This window comes from Bacillus rossius, chromosome 14 (genome assembly GCF_032445375.1).
Source record: "Bacillus rossius redtenbacheri isolate Brsri chromosome 14, Brsri_v3, whole genome shotgun sequence".
NCBI lineage: Eukaryota > Metazoa > Arthropoda > Insecta > Phasmatodea > Bacillidae > Bacillus > Bacillus rossius.
The window spans coordinates 10,651,362-10,667,584 of record NC_086341.1 but is presented as its reverse complement, the minus strand read 5'-3'; the positions used below and the strand labels follow the sequence as shown (position 1 = coordinate 10,667,584).

Here is a 16,223-nt window from a genome sequence, read left to right as displayed (position 1 = left end):
ATTGCTTAAAGAATCTCCCACCATCCTTCAAAAATATGAAGTACTGCGTAGGGAAAATATTATCTGGTGAATTGCAACAATACCGAAATAACACCGAAAAGCACTGCGGGACACCAAAATACAAGTTAATACACCATGTAACACCAAAAAAAATTTATATCAGGGAATTAAGTAGCATTTAACCAAATTTTATTCAAATCATGAATAAAGGAATCTTTAAATGTTTGAAATTTAAGGAATGTCTGTATTCCTGGACAAAGAATGAACCAAAGTGCATGGATCAGAAAAAATTAATTTAATTTGTTTTACTGTGCATCTCTCATTGAATAATTTTTAAATCATAAATACTAGCTATTTTATTTTTATTGTTTGAATGTATCTGGTTTAGATAAATTTATTACAAATTATTTCAACATGTAAAATATAAATTTTACCCCCATTTTGGTGGATTAAGTATTACAAAACAGCTTTTATAAAAATAAAAAAATAAAAAAAATTCTGTTCTAAAAATGAAATTGCTACTAAAAATAAAACCATAAAATCTTATCTCTAGTAATGTGTATTCTTATGAAATTATTTAACTGGCTAAAACACACTGTAAAAGTGAACAACTCACAAGAAATAAATTTTTTTTTTCAGTCTGAGTTCATACAATCACTCATAGATCATTTAATTCAAAATAAAATATTTATAATTTTTATTGTTTGGGAAAACTTAAATGCAAGTTTAATTTATGAAACAATAAAAGAACCCGTGTATTATGTGTGTCAAAAAATTATTTATGAAATTTTAAATTTCACATCAAATACAAACAATATTTTACAAGTTAGTGTCTCAAAACGCAAAATGTTTTATCATTACAACCATTACATTTTATGCAGGCAGATGTTTTATATACTAATATAAGGTTAAGAAGACTTATTTCAGAAAACAATTAATAGTTATTTCAAAGAAAAACAATTATTTAAAAATTTGAAATAACTTCACTAAAAAAAAGATCATGCAAAAACCAGCAATCTGAGAAAAATCAAGATATTAAAAAAACTTACATCATAGCACTTAGAAATTACGGTACCTTTCAAATAAAAACACATAACTTAAATATTTTGTCCCAATACCTGAACAAAGGCTTAATTTGCAGCCACAGAAAACGTGTCATTGTATTGTTCTCAAGATTCTTGAAAACGGAATTGCAGAACGGAGTAGTATCATTATCATAAATGTAATCTTCCACATCATTGTTCATTTCACGCAACTGGTCTCTAAAAGCATCAAATCTGGAAAGAGAAAAAAAAAAGTGTATGAATCATCAAAATATTCTCAAAAACTTCAGAAATCCTTCATCCAGTGTGGTTTCCACAACACAACATAGTTTTCCATAACACACAAGAATATTAATGCTCCCCAAAATAAAGTCTACAGCTTGTTTATCTTTTTATTTTAACCACCACAATAGTCACTGCACATGACTAATAACCATTGGACACTTTTCTCAATACAAAACCAACCTTCATCTGAAAATACGGGTCTACAGCTCAAATAGTCAAAGAACATGCTACAGTCAAATATTACCTGTTCGACTGGTCATACTCTTTGCTCCGCAGTTCTCGGGTTTCCCAGTCGCGACTGCAGATGATCTTCTGAAGCAGAGTGAAGATGGAGTAAAGGGAAGACATGTTGTAGGTTTGAAGTTTGGAGTTCATGGTCTGGTACTCCTTACCGAGGTATGTTACTCTTCTGCAATACATGAGAAAAAAATTAAACATTATAGAATTTATTGATTTGTGGAACATGCAGATGTAAGTAGACGAGAATTACATAATATATCTGATTCACAAAGCTTATACAAACTCATCTCAAATTTTAATAAATTTTACTAAATAAATACCTATATAACCGTAAAAAAAATAATTATTAAATTGTAAATAAAGTAAATTTGCTAATCTGGACTAGTTGACCAGACCTTGTTCGGATCACAGAAAGTCTGGATTGAAAAGAATTTGCCTTAAAATCCACATTATACTTGTTTCATATGGGTAAAACTATGAAAATAAAAAAAAATTCTGTTCATAAATATAACTTTTCATACAGCTTAATTTTTGTTTTAACACTCATGTACATGGAGACCCAAGTTTTTAACCTACAAAAATTAGTAAATCCTACTTTTTTTTATATTGTCTGGATTAACCGAATGTTCAGACAAGCGGGGTCGGTATTAGGGGCACACTTCTGTGTAATGTTATGTCTTGAGCTATCATGTCCATTATAGTGTAGTAGTCATGTCCTTGTTTCTGTAAAAGTCCATTTAAAATTTTTGTGTTTATTTTTATGTTTTTTTTTTCTGTATTGTGCCTACCATTTAAGGCTTTTCAGCTGTTGGCCGGCATTACACAAATTCAAATATAATATAGAAATAAAAAATTATGGATGAATTGTTCAACACCCCATCAATGTCGAGGTCATTGTACATGATTAAGAATGATAAACAGGGAGTGGAGCATTGCTGGAACGAGATTTTTGATGGAGGATAAAGGGAGAGGTGGGAAAGGAGAACTCTGAGAAAACCCCACGGTTTCATGGAACATCCGTCACATCCCCACTACAGAAAAGATCTGGGTTTGCCCTAGCCGAGACTCGAACACCTTGACAGGAACACTAAACTACTGTGACCACTCGACATTAATAAAATGCTACCAACCAAACACCGCAATGCACGCAGGCACACATACACACACTATTAAACAAAAACCTGAAATAATAAAAACATACTCCAGCAACGATTTATAAGCATCCAGGGCGGCCACATCAGATGCAACCTGTTGCATCAGGCTGGTAAGTTGGTGCCACTGTTCGTAACTTAATCCACGGCCAAGGTTGCCTTCGACTGCATTCACCAACTGCAAATAATGCACAATTCATGCTAGATAGCAAATATAGATAATATTTTTCTACACGGTATCAACATTTAAGGTTGAAATTATACACATTCACAGTTGCTGAAAATAAATTCACTCAAACTATATTTTAGTTGCAATTTTAGCAACAAATGACTAATAATAACTAATACTATTTACTTTATGAAAATAAAACACATATTTTTAAGCTAAACAACAAAAAAAAAAGAAATTACGGTAAAAACAGAAAATAATAATTAGAACCATGAAAACATAAACAAACTAATGTTTAAACATCATCCAAATTGCTTAGCATGCAAAACAAATCACAAAATTGTGTAAAAATATTTACCATGATTTTTTTAAGCGAAAGTATCAATATGGCAAAAAACAACTTACAAAAAATTAAAAAATTTCAGGACTGACCTCTTCCAAAACTGCCTCGTAGTCAGGCTTCAGAATGCTAAAGATAGAGAAGTTGTCTGTTTTGCACCAAACATCCTGAACCAATCCCACAGCATCAGGTTCATTTGATTCAATCAACTTGGACAGGAAATCTCCGTCACACAACATTTCCTGAGGATTCTGCCAAAGGGCCAGTAAATTTGTCTAGAAAAAAAAATCAGATCACAGTAACAAAATCATGTTAAGATTTACCAGGGTAAAACTCTATACAACACTATTACACATCTAAAAAACAAATTTAATAAATTAAACTTTTGTTTATTAAGTTCATTAATTAAACCACTAAGCATTTGGATGTTTAGTGTGTTTTAATGTTTTTTTTTTTATGTTTTTAATACAATTACAAATACAATCACTTCCCAAAAAAAAATTTTTTGAGTCTACATTTCCATTTTCCTGCAAAACTGGAATTGATTTGTTTCCCTGCAAATATAAAATCAATGTCAATAACCGTTACGTACGATACAGGTATACCTGTTTTATTCTCTTTGTACATCCATCTATATATTCTTCAATACATATTTCATTCTGGGCCATAGAATATTGCTTACAACAAAGAAAGTGCAGTTAACATGAATAACAGAAATCTTATAAATGATATGAAACACGAATATATTTGAGTCCATCATGTGAATCGCAGAGAAGCCCTGGTACAAAAATGTGATTTAAACACATTACTAAAAAAAAAGTGAAAGACTTGCTGACATACAATTGTATTATGCCCCCACGACATTCAAGTTATTACATTAAAATAAAAATATATTGCATAAAATCAGGTTTGTATTGCGCTATAAAGTATTTTTTAAATAGAATTTAATTGTTTGAGAACCCCAAACACACAAATTATTTTTAATTCTAATCTAGTGACACAAACACATTAAATATACACAACTTAAGTATAAAATTTAAAAAAAAAAAAAAAAAAAAACAATTCTAACTCACCAAAGATAAATGCTCCAAGTTAACTTGTGTGTTCAGTAAAGAGTTCAAATCACTTTCGCTGACGTTGCCACCAATTATATCCATCAGTTCGGATTTCTCTCTCAGTAAGTTCATCATGCTAACGTGACCTTCAACGAAACAGAGTTTTCATCACAACATGAACTTCAAAAAACTCAAAATTCTTTAAACATGTCATAATGAATATTTGCATTGGGGTTTGTACTAAGAGGGTAGGAAGGAGCTAATGACTTGGTATTAACATCTTGTCGACATCAAAACCATTAAACGATAAGGGGTGACCAGATGAGAATGGGGCATTGTAGGAATGCATTGGTGAGCGAAATGGAAGTAACCCAAGAAAACACATCGGTAGGGACAAGATTATATGGTAAATTGAGATAGAAACAAATACACCAAAATGTAAGTTAATACATCATTCATAGAGCACCAAAATGCAAATACTATCATGAAACTAATCAGCATTTTTTATCAAAACTTAACTCAAATCACAAAAACATAATATTTAATAGATTTAATTCAATGAATCTAATGTATTCAGCATTCAGTTTTAACAATAATTTATGTACTATAGATTGGAAATATTTATTTTAATCTTTTTTTAATCATAAAACTGTTAATAGTAACACTTTTTTTTTTTAATTACGACGTTGGTACATTTTTCAAACAAGTACTTGCAGATTTATTTCCATTGTTCCAAGTGTGTTCCAAGTTAACTGCAATGGACTATAACTACAATCAGTCAAAATGACACTGTTTTGGTGAAATAGGTATCATAAAACATTTGTGTCATATGTTTTCAATTTTTGTGAATAATCATAATTCATAACTCATTATAAATGAAAACAATAACACCAAAATATCCTGTTTTAAAAACGACATTGGTCTAAAAATAAAAACCATAAAATCTTGTCTATACCCATCGGTTCACTGCAACGTCCGACATGTTCCTTACTTGCGAAAAAAAATTCTGGGCTCGACCCCGCCTGATCTCAAACCTGGATTGCCTTGGTAGAAGCTGCGTGATCTGACCACTCAACCACCATGGCCTCATTCAGAGGACGTGTGATGTGTGTCCCCCTCCGTGATCACAACGCACGAGGCAATGACAAGCCATAGCTGAATCATTCTGCCAGTCTGTCCTGATCACGTCTCAAGCCACAGCAATCTTGTGGCAATGGGCAAGGACTCCAACAACCTTCCAAGCTGAATGCTGAATTCACATGCTGACTGTCTACATTAGTAGAATACAACTACTAATTACAACAGCAATATAATGACAAGAATTTGACGGGGAGGAAAAGAACAAAATTATAGTAACAATTTTTTTACTAAAAGCACAATAAATTAAAAACTGCAATTATAATCATCAAGAAAATTTATGTAAACGTCTATTTTAGTACTTTACATCTTGTGAACCATCAACAAAATTATTCAACATTTGCAGTTCACACAACTGTATGGTAATCAGTGGCCTTGCTCTTCTGGTACCAATTTATTTAACGATAAAACTACAATCAGCACATTCAAGTGAAAGCTTGTTCGATTTGACATTCCGTGAAAGAGTAAAATTTCTTGAGATACTAAGGCTGACCACCTAATCTACGCCTTGCCCAACATAAACTAGTTTACAGCCTGTAGACAAAAGTAGACTTGCACAGTTTAATTGTAAAAAAAAAAACTGTGTCAAGAACTGGATTTTGCTACAGCTTCAATTTTATTTATTAACTTAAAGGATTTTATAAAGCCATCCTTAACAAAACTTTACTATCGTACGCCAATTGCCTTGGGGTTAATGTCTCTTTGACAGCGAGGTCATTTTATAGAACAACTCCAGGAAACTGGGGGGAGAAACTGGCCATAAGGAATCGTCATCTCGGCCTTCTCCGGGAGTGATTTCGGGAAACCACAGACAAACCTAATCCACAGCGAGCTGACCGGAATCCAAATACGAGTCCGGTGTACCGTCACTGCGCCACCCAGCCCCACACGGCTGGTAGCAGCTTGATGGATTCCGAGGCAACAATAAATACGCAACTTGCATGACTTGACTTTGTGACATTGCAGACCCCAGTCCTCCCCCAGCTTTCATGACTATTTTTGAGAGGAATGAATATTGTGTTTTGTCATTCAGAGGGATCAGCTGATTATACAGCTTCAAGGTCATAGTAACCTAGTTTTACACGTGTTTTATGATTCTTAACATTCTTGTAAGTAATTCTAACATTTAATTATTTTATTTAAACTATATTTTTACCAGTTTCCACTTTGTGGCACAGGACTGAGAGTAATGAGCTGTGAAGAATGATTTCTGTCTGACATATTTTTGTTGTGAGAAAAATAAAACAATAAAAGTTAAAATTCATTTAAATTCAACCACTGAAAGTTTCAGATAATTTGATAATCGTCAAAAGAATTTTACACGTCACTACCTGTCACTTCAGATGGGATAATTTTTTAAGTTTTTGTGTAAGTGTAAGGAACAGTTGTCATCTTAGCTGGGGATGATTGTTACTTGTTACAATACCCAAACACATCTTTCAGCAAGCTCGTACACACTAGTAAACAGGCCTCTACAAATTCTAAGTACCAGGTCGTCACACCACCTAACTTTTCCTCGCTGGTGACTTACTTCTGTCAAGATACCAAGATACAGTGGTTTTTAAAAAACTTCAGCAAACTTTGATATAAAATCTTGTTGTTCACAAATGTGCCCCAAATACTTGTCAACATTGTACATACAGTAAAACCTTGATTATCCATGACCAAATTAACCGGGCATTCGAAGATCCAGGTTCTCAGTTAAAAATTCAGATTTATTGGAAGGGAGCTATTCATTAAATTGCACGTACCTATGCATATAAAACTGTAAATATAATTAATATTTTTCATTGAATTCATACATATTTTTAAAAATGAATAACTAGTATCAGTAATACTTGTAGGTTTGTTTTGTATAATTTACTTACAAAATTTTGCTGTATTGTATAACCTAAATACATACATCTGAATTTAATTATCCGTGATTTTCGCTTATTCGTACCAACCTTCCCCCCCCCCTCCCCCAATTACCTGGTTAATCAAGGTTTACTGTATTTACAACCCGAACTATTGTACTGCTGTACCATTTTTTTACTTGTCCACTGTGTGAGGTGTGGTAACTAATACAAATAAGCTGAAAACTAAGACGGGCTCTGAGAATTTGTCTTTGGCTCATAAACTTTCAAAGATTGTTGTAGAGGCCTACTGATAAAATAAAATCTACTAAACTGAACTTTTCTTTGAAGGGCATAACTTTTTTTTTTCCATTAAAAGTTTCTAATAGTATCGCAGCTACAAATAGGATAGTATTATATTGTGGCCGGAACCTTATCACTTTATAACGGTTCGTTATATACAAAATAAACAGATGTTCAACGCTGATGGTAATTTTGTTTTTATTTTTTTCAAACAGAATGCCCCGACGAATCCAAACACTTCCAATGGTTCATTTACTCGTTTCATTCATACATCTGCCCGTCGAAAAACTGCTGGTAGCTCGCATGATGAGAATTACCGAAAAATAATAGCGTAGATTAAGTCCTTCATTAATGTTTTGCTGCAAACACATGAAGTCAGTGCGGCCTCAAACATGGCCGCACTCAGCGAAACCGAATTTCGCCCCGAGCCAAATGCCGACGAAGGTGGCCGCAATTTCTAATTATTGTCCGAAAGAAAATAAAACAAATTAGGTTGACTTAATATTCGGCCTGGCTCTGACCACCAACGTGAAATTATCCATTAGTAAATTACATTATAATTTAGCGAGAAGCCACCGAACGCGACCTACTCGTCCAGCGTTCGACAGACGACTGGTGATCTCATGAACTCGTCTCCACGCAGGGAGTAGACGTCACATGACCTCACCGACCAATCACATGCACGCTTCATTCACACTTACAGATACAAGCCAATCACAGAACAAGTTACAATACATAGAAAAACCTTGTACACACAGAACTCTGGGCTTCCCCTGATCTATCTCTTTTCAATTTCACATTGAAATCGGGGACTTCCATTCTCGTTCTCTCTCCCACACCGTGAGAGAGCAGTTATCACTCAGTTCCCATGCAGGAAGGAATTACCGTCTTTATCTCGGTTGGCGGGGAAGCACTGTTCCTTTCTCACTCCCACTTACAGGCCTCTCATGCCTCTCTTTCTATCCATCACACCAGACACAGTCCCTTGTTCTAGAATCATTCCATACGTTAATGAACATTATAAACAGCAATTATAATACAAATTACTTTACAACATTAAAATCATTTAGAAATAACCTGAAAAAGTAGGCCTAAACATGCAAAAATCTAGTACAGCGGCTCATTTGTGAATAATTACATAAAAAATAGTAATGATTAAAAATGTCTAATAAAGTACAAAATACCTTCTTAAAACACAAAGCAAGTGCAAACATCAACCCTAAAATACATGAAAACGGTAAAATATAATTAGAAAGATTTTTTAAGAAATATTTACATTCATGAAAATGGTTTAAAAAAAAAAATATTTAATTAGGAGGGCAGGGTTCTGCAACATTACAACTTATCAGTAGAGTTGCGCAAAACACCTCAGTGGTGTTATCTTCTGGACAAAATAAATTTATCAGTAACGACACTAATCACCTGGCTCGCCAGCATCAGAGTTATCTGCTCGTGTATGCCTAGTTCAATTCAAGGCGTCAGACTCCGAAAATTGCATTTCTGACCACAAAAACCGGAATAGGAAATACTCAATTTATCAAAGATGCCAAAGTAGAAATAATTCCCTACTAGTTTTAACTGGAATGTAGAATGACTTCCTAGCCAAAGCATACACTTAAATAGGCACGGTCAATTATCAGCTTAAAAACTAAGCACTAACGCACAATGTACCTTTGAATGTCCTTGATCCCGATGTAATATTTCTAATCAAATACGACAGGTCTTCGAAGTCTTTCATCGCTCTGCTCGCACTCCTGATTTTCTGCAATGTGGTTTCATTTTGCAGGACAAGCTCAACGTCACTCATAAGACGATAAAATCTGTAAACAACAGCGAAATGATTACGATCTTAGAAAATATACACCAAGCCTTAACTTGAAGTACAGTATGTTCAAGCAAAAATCCACTATTCACCAATAAGCAAAAAGTTAAATTAGATCTTCCCTATTTAACACCTGTTTATTAGCGTTAAAACATTTCTCTTTTCACTGGTCACCGAAAATGTAGTGAATGGTTAAATTATGATTATTAGTTATTAAAACAATTTACTAGTTACTGAGTGAATTTTAACTGCATTTTGCAGCTTCTTTATATGTATACTTATCAGAAAAAATTCACTGATGATACACAAAATGTGTAATTTTTCCGATCAAACAAATTTCTAATTAAGACTGGTAAAACAAACTACATGAAAACATTCCTGTAAAGTCATCTGAGCCAGACCTTGCAAGGAAACTTCCATCATAGAATACGGGCTTTAGCACTGTAAAAGAAATCTTTAACTTTCTTTAGTGCCATAAGACTCGGAAATTATATATTCATACTTAACCCTGCATCACATGCTACCAAATTATGCTCTGTGCAGTGCACTGTTTAAGGAAAAAGATTTTTGAAGAAAAATATTAGAGGAAATAAATAAAGGTAAAATAAAAAAAATCAGCTCTTGATAACCTCTGAAGTTTAAAAGGTCAATTTTTTTCTTCATACCTATCCTGTTACCATTACCCAAGATACTTTTAACATGTAGTGAATAAATATAATTATAATATCTATTGATTCTGGAAACTTAGTGAAACAAACGTTTGAAGGGTTGAATGTTTCAACATTGTGGTTAATATTATTAATTTTTGATATTTGGGTTTGAGAGTATTGGGATTTGACCCATCACTAATTTTTATAGATTTTTTTTAGCATTTTGCATACGCCTCTGGGTGCATCCGTCTGCCTGTCCCTACTGGATTCAAACCCGCACCACCAAGCAGGTGAACTGTCTGACCAACACGCCACAATGACCGCTCGTGTGTGTACCAGTTAACAATATATTATTTAAACTACTTTTTACAATACAAAAAACCTGATTGCCACTTGAACAGATTACACTGCTAAAAAAAATACGGACCACGGCAAAATAAAACATCAGACCAAGATACCAACATGGAATTATTGTATGAATCCGGGCTGTTGTTGTACGACCTGTCCGAAGCATAGCAAGTGTTGTTGAAGGTGCAGAAGAAGCTGAGCAGGAAAGGAATCTGCCCTGCAGATGGCAAGGCTTTACGGTCGAAATGGCCTGTAACAAAATACGCAACAGTTAACCACAATACCTCCGCATGCACATGAACCCATACACAAAAACTAAACTCGCACACTAGTGACTGATGATAAATTCAGCTTCAAACTTAAGAGAATATTTTAAGGGTGCCGCATCTAAACATCGTAAGTGCCATTTCTTGAAATTATTATTATTTTTTTAATTATTTAGTCTGCTTTTTCTTACCGCCTTCTTTTTACAGTGAACAAGTACAAGTCAATTAACATGTAAGCAACACACAAATAATTGCAATGGACTATAACTTTGTGTATGCTCTACTGGAAAAGTTTTAAAATGATACTTAAAACCTTTTGCTGTGGCACCCTTCATTATGATCTGAAACACAATAAAAAGTTTTGATGAATTAGGGACTGACATTTCATAAACTTAGATGTTGTTAGAGGTGGATGAAAAGTAAAAGCACGAGACAGAGCTGCAACTGAAAGAATTTGGTGGGGGGACGCTCAAGTGCCCTTGGTAAACCCACTGGCTAACTGCAACGTCCAGCACCTTTCACATTTGCAAAACACTCCAGGTTTGGCCCTGCCGAAACTAGACCCTGGCCCCGAGGTAATTTAACGCCCGCTTTATACGCACAACTCACGGCAGAAGAGTCATCAACAGTGTACATTTTGAAATACGTCAACTCCGTGGATCAAGAAACATGTCAAAATAATTACTTCATCGGCAGTACGTGAACCAAAAACCAAGACCTCAAATGTTCCCTCATGTTTGAAAGTTATGACGTACTATTGGATTAAATTTACAATTAAATTTTAAGTGATATGAAAAAAATTTTGGTCAATTGAAATATCCTTTGAACTAGTCTGTTACACCAAGACTATTTAAATTGGAAACCAGCTTAATACAGAATCAGGCTCTTCACAAATAAGAAAGATGTCATATATGTGATTCAACCAATCTCCACATAATGCTGCTCACTCATCATGATGTGTAGTTTCTGACAAGCTTGAAAAAGGAAACAGACACAACCACACAGTTAAGATAAGAGAATGATAACAGCTGAAGGGAAACAGGAGCACATTAGAAAACTGACCAGCTCTCTGATACAAACACCGATTTGAGTTTACACGAGTCTGGACCGGATCAGTAAAGCTGGACTCACCATGATCCGTCGTATCCGTCCATTTCCCTTCGGTCAGTCAATCACGTGACAAGCCAATCAGAAGGCCTAAAAAAAATCCATCTATCCATCCATCTAAAGCTACTACTTTTGTCACTTCCAAATTGTTAGCAAGGTATTGAAGTTTGTTTATTTATTTAGATGCTTACATGAAATTTTTTGAACTTACGTTTGAACACATTTTAAATTTTGAAGTTTGATATAAAAGTTGACAGACACAGAAGTTTAATCAATTACGTATGGTAAAACTTAAAATATAAATATCAGAGCATGAAAAATTAGAGTTTAAGCTTCACAAGAGAGTACATTGATTGTGAGGGGTATGAGGGATATATTCCCTTCCCCCCCCAATCCAAAACCCTATATTAGCTGTAAAAATCTATTATTTCCACAAAGAATAGGTAAGAATTTGAAAGTAAACAGCAGGCAGAGTAGTTCTTCTCTTCCCTACTCCATATGCTCCTGCCTATACAAGAGAAACTTTCACTACGAACTTATGTTATAAGTGATTATTTGAGAGATAAAAGAAGTCACTGTGCAGCATTTGCCTCGTGCCAACGCTATTCAGGTTCAATTTCCGGTGGGGTCAAACCCAGATTTTTCGCAAGTTGGAAAAGCGTCGGATGTTGACGTGAGCTAATGGGTTCTCTTGAGGTACTCCCGCCCCTTAACAATGCATTCCCTTAAAGTACATTTCCCACCTCATCACCCGTTGACTGCCTACAATGACCGTGACCTAAACTTCAAGGAAACTTTAAGCCCCTAGTTCATTTGTTCATACACTGACAGAAGCCACGTAAACTTACATTCATGAACATAGTCCTTCAGCTCCCGGGTGCGTACCCACATGAGAATCAAGAACAGAAATAGGGGCCATATAATTTCTGCCACGCACCGTACCTGGAAAAAATATATATATTACATTTTATTTTTAAAATACACAAATTTGAACATTATAAATATTTGCAGACTACAGAATAAATTTAATGGAGATGAATTTCTTAAGATAGGTACTGTCACTGATTGATGACTGACAATATTTTCAATAACATGTTCTTATACTACCAACAAAAGAAAAAAAATTTCTAAACATTTTTCAAATTTTTATATCTTATGCTAAGACGGAAAATCCTATTCTCACCTTCTGTCGTTTCCTCAAAACATAATTTTTCCATAGCAGCATTCGTAACTGCAGGAACGTCATCTTGGATCACAGTTTCTGTAATTTGGAAATAAAAATCGAATACAATACCTGAAGTGGCAAAAAATAGAAATCTGTGTGTCTAGTTACTAATAAGTAGAGACCTGTAAAATTCGCGAATTCATTTCGCGATAGGATAGAGTCCAAATACTTTTGAGATTATTTTGCTTCAGTGATTGGGCCACAGTTTATCTGAAGGACTCTGGGCCAATGAAAAATCTGTAACAGAACAATTAGCGAATCACGATCATTCCAGTGAACAGGTGTTACGAGTCGGTAACCAATCAGCAGATGTAATTTGCACGAGTGCATAGAGGATCATGGAGTCTATCCTTTAGGGATTTGAAATCGCGAATTTTACAGGTCTCTACTAATAAGGTATTTCTATAATACAAACAAATACTAAGGAAGCATGTGCACCTATCTGTTAAATAAAAATAAATTACACAAATAAATTTTTCAAGCCATGCTGGACACACATGTTCTTTAATAACTGTAGAAAACATCAGAAAAATGAAGAAGGGTAAAGGTCCAGTTGCAGGAAAAGTAAAGGTGGGTAGGACCTTCGAGGTCACTCCAGATAGAGGGATGAAGCAATGGAAACGGGAAACCAAGCAGTAACAGAAGGTATTTGACTTACGAAAATGGAAGCACCCCGAGAAAACCCACCGGCTCACTACTTTGCTCGCATAGTTTCCCAACTGCACTGCAGGTTTTTATCATCCACGAATATTACGAGAATGTGCAAACTTACTCAAATTCAACAAGCTACACTGAAACAGTCCCCGGTCAAGCTGTTCCGTGCTGATAGGCCTACCAATTCTTAAATTTCAATGGTCCACGTCACACGTGATGTCACCAAGAGGTGTTGTGCCCCTACGATCGAGATGGCCAACTTTTATACTGGGTGGCAGTTTGTCAGAGCAGGCAAGCAGTCATATAAACTGTCTTTGTTTTTTTCCCTTCATCTAGAAGAGGGGCGGATACGGTAAAAAAAAAACCATTAAAAATCAAAAGAATGCATTTTTTTTCCTTCCTGATATAGCCATTCTGTAAAAACATATGTATTGTTTCACTACAGAAAGCAAGATTATTTTTCCAGGAGCATTTTCATCAAAGGATATGACTTTGACAACGTTGAATACTTGTAACAAGAAGTTCTCATGATTGAAATATTTATGTGAGCAGTTGTACATCATTGCAAAGGTGAGTGTTTTTTTAGTAATACTTCATGTTGTCGTCCTGCCGATGTTGATGCGTGGTTGGGTGGTGTCTGAGGGCGCCAACTAACCTTTAACAGGGGTGGTTTCTGTGGGCTAGTTCACAGCACGAGACTCCGTCTCTCGGTGGTCGTGATGTCGCCACGTGGCAGGCAGAAGTGGTTGGACCACACACACGACTAACTTGTCACGTCCTCTGTACGCACACGAACACCGATCGCCGAACTCCGCGAGTCGCACACGACTGCTCGCGCCGAGGGGTGAAGGCCAACTGGCACGTACTGGCAGGTCCCGTTAGGGCTCGAGTCGATCTCGCTCTCCATGACAATCGACCTCCACCCGTTCGAGACACTACCACCGACCACACACGCCGACCGGTGAGGCACCGAGGTGGCATAACGACCTGTGCGAGCCACGGGAGCACCTGGGACGACGTCAATGTTCCCCAGTATTTGTGACGATTTCATTTTATTGTAACCAACTGAATGTTTCAAAGTCAGATTTTTGCACGTGTTGCTGAGTCTTGCAAAAAGTGTGTAATGAATGTAGCTAACCTAACCAACTATTAAAACAATAAACTAATTGAAATATCTCAACAAAGTTCTACAGAATGATAAGAAAAAATACCAGGAATAAAAAAATAGGATTCTAGAATTTTTAATTGTTTCATTGGGGATGCTCCCCTCTTCTAAATAATCACGTATATTGAAAGCAGATGGAATTAAAAATTATTTTTCAGTTTAGGTTTTAAAAAAAATACATAAATTCAATAAATACTTAAAAACACATTAATATAAGTAGTCTGATTGTAACACAGAAACACAAATTCGTAAAATTATCTCTACAACTCTGTGATTTAACATCAAAAACATAAGTTTTCATTCTTTATTAATGACTATGATCATTTGAAAAGTGTGTAAAAGTAGAGAATACTGAAATTTTTTAAAAGGTGATGCTTGTCTTGTATTTAGATTTTTATTACAATTTCTCTGTGAATTTCTCTGAATCAACCCCACATATCACTTGGTGCTGGAGAAGCAAAGCGTTCACTGCAGAATGCAAACAGCTTCCGAACGGCACAGCAGCAATAGTCAACAGCGTCAAATTGTAGCGTTTGATTAAACTAAAGAACATGTATAATTTTTATTTTATTTATTTATTCTATTGAGCCATGAGCCCATACCCTCTGAAATTAAGATATTGTACAGGCCTGCTTGCTCTTGAAAAAAAGACTGCGAAACTGGTTTGATAAGTGTAAACGTCAAAACTCACTTAATGGAAAACTTTATTTATACATATTTTTAAGTTTTCTGTTTATTGCATGCATACAGGCCTGCAGTATACATCATACAAGCACACTTCCAGAGATGAATTATTTTACCCTATACACAAAAATCTCACGGCACCCTCTGCGCATACGCCTTTGATTGTGGTATGCTTGTAACTAGCATGTGTGGCTTTCCATGATTATAGAAACAGCAATTTTAGGAGGGTCTGTAGATAACACGCTACCTACAGTAAAGTAATTCTGCTTTAACTAATGAAATAGTAGAAATATTGCAATGATGTTTTTACAGAGTGATTAGGACGAATGGAAGAATATAAGAAATTACATTTTATAATTTTTGTTTGCATTTGTTTTGATACGCTCCAGTGCTAAATATTTACCGGTAATATCACTTAAGCTAATTTTTATATATATATATATATATATATATATATATATATATATATATAGAGTTATGTGGCCTACAGCTTTTGCCCATAGCCAAAGGGTCATTAAATGCAGCGTGAATCTCAAAGTCTAGTCGTTATCAAATATTAGAATACATATTTTACACCCATGCCTTACCCGGGACTCGAACCCAGGACCCCTCGCACCGTAAGCCGGTGTGCATCCGACTACACTACGGAAGTCGGCCGCTTAAGCTAAAATAGAGATTTAAAGCTTTGTAAAGATCTAACCCAGCAACAAACTGCAGGAAAATATTGCAACTGGAGAAATTATA

At 35.1% G+C, this 16,223-nt stretch overlaps 1 protein-coding gene across 2 annotated transcripts in view; it reads right to left on the bottom strand.

Moving 5' to 3' along the window:
- LOC134539137 (phospholipid-transporting ATPase ABCA7-like) overlaps nt 1-16,223 on the bottom strand; it is a 100,927-nt gene that overhangs the window by 84,324 nt on the left and 380 nt on the right. For both annotated transcript variants that reach the window (XM_063380885.1, XM_063380886.1), the window contains exons 2-10: nt 12,935-13,012; nt 12,600-12,693; nt 10,493-10,628; nt 9,230-9,378; nt 4,302-4,429; nt 3,321-3,503; nt 2,770-2,897; nt 1,573-1,737; nt 1,119-1,277 (exon numbers count right to left, since the gene is read on the bottom strand). In XM_063380885.1, coding sequence (XP_063236955.1) covers nt 1,119-1,277; nt 1,573-1,737; nt 2,770-2,897; nt 3,321-3,503; nt 4,302-4,429; nt 9,230-9,378; nt 10,493-10,628; nt 12,600-12,693; nt 12,935-12,997 — 1,205 coding nt within the window. In that variant the 5' untranslated portion in view covers nt 12,998-13,012. The remainder of the gene's footprint in view (nt 1-1,118; nt 1,278-1,572; nt 1,738-2,769; nt 2,898-3,320; nt 3,504-4,301; nt 4,430-9,229; nt 9,379-10,492; nt 10,629-12,599; nt 12,694-12,934; nt 13,013-16,223) is intronic.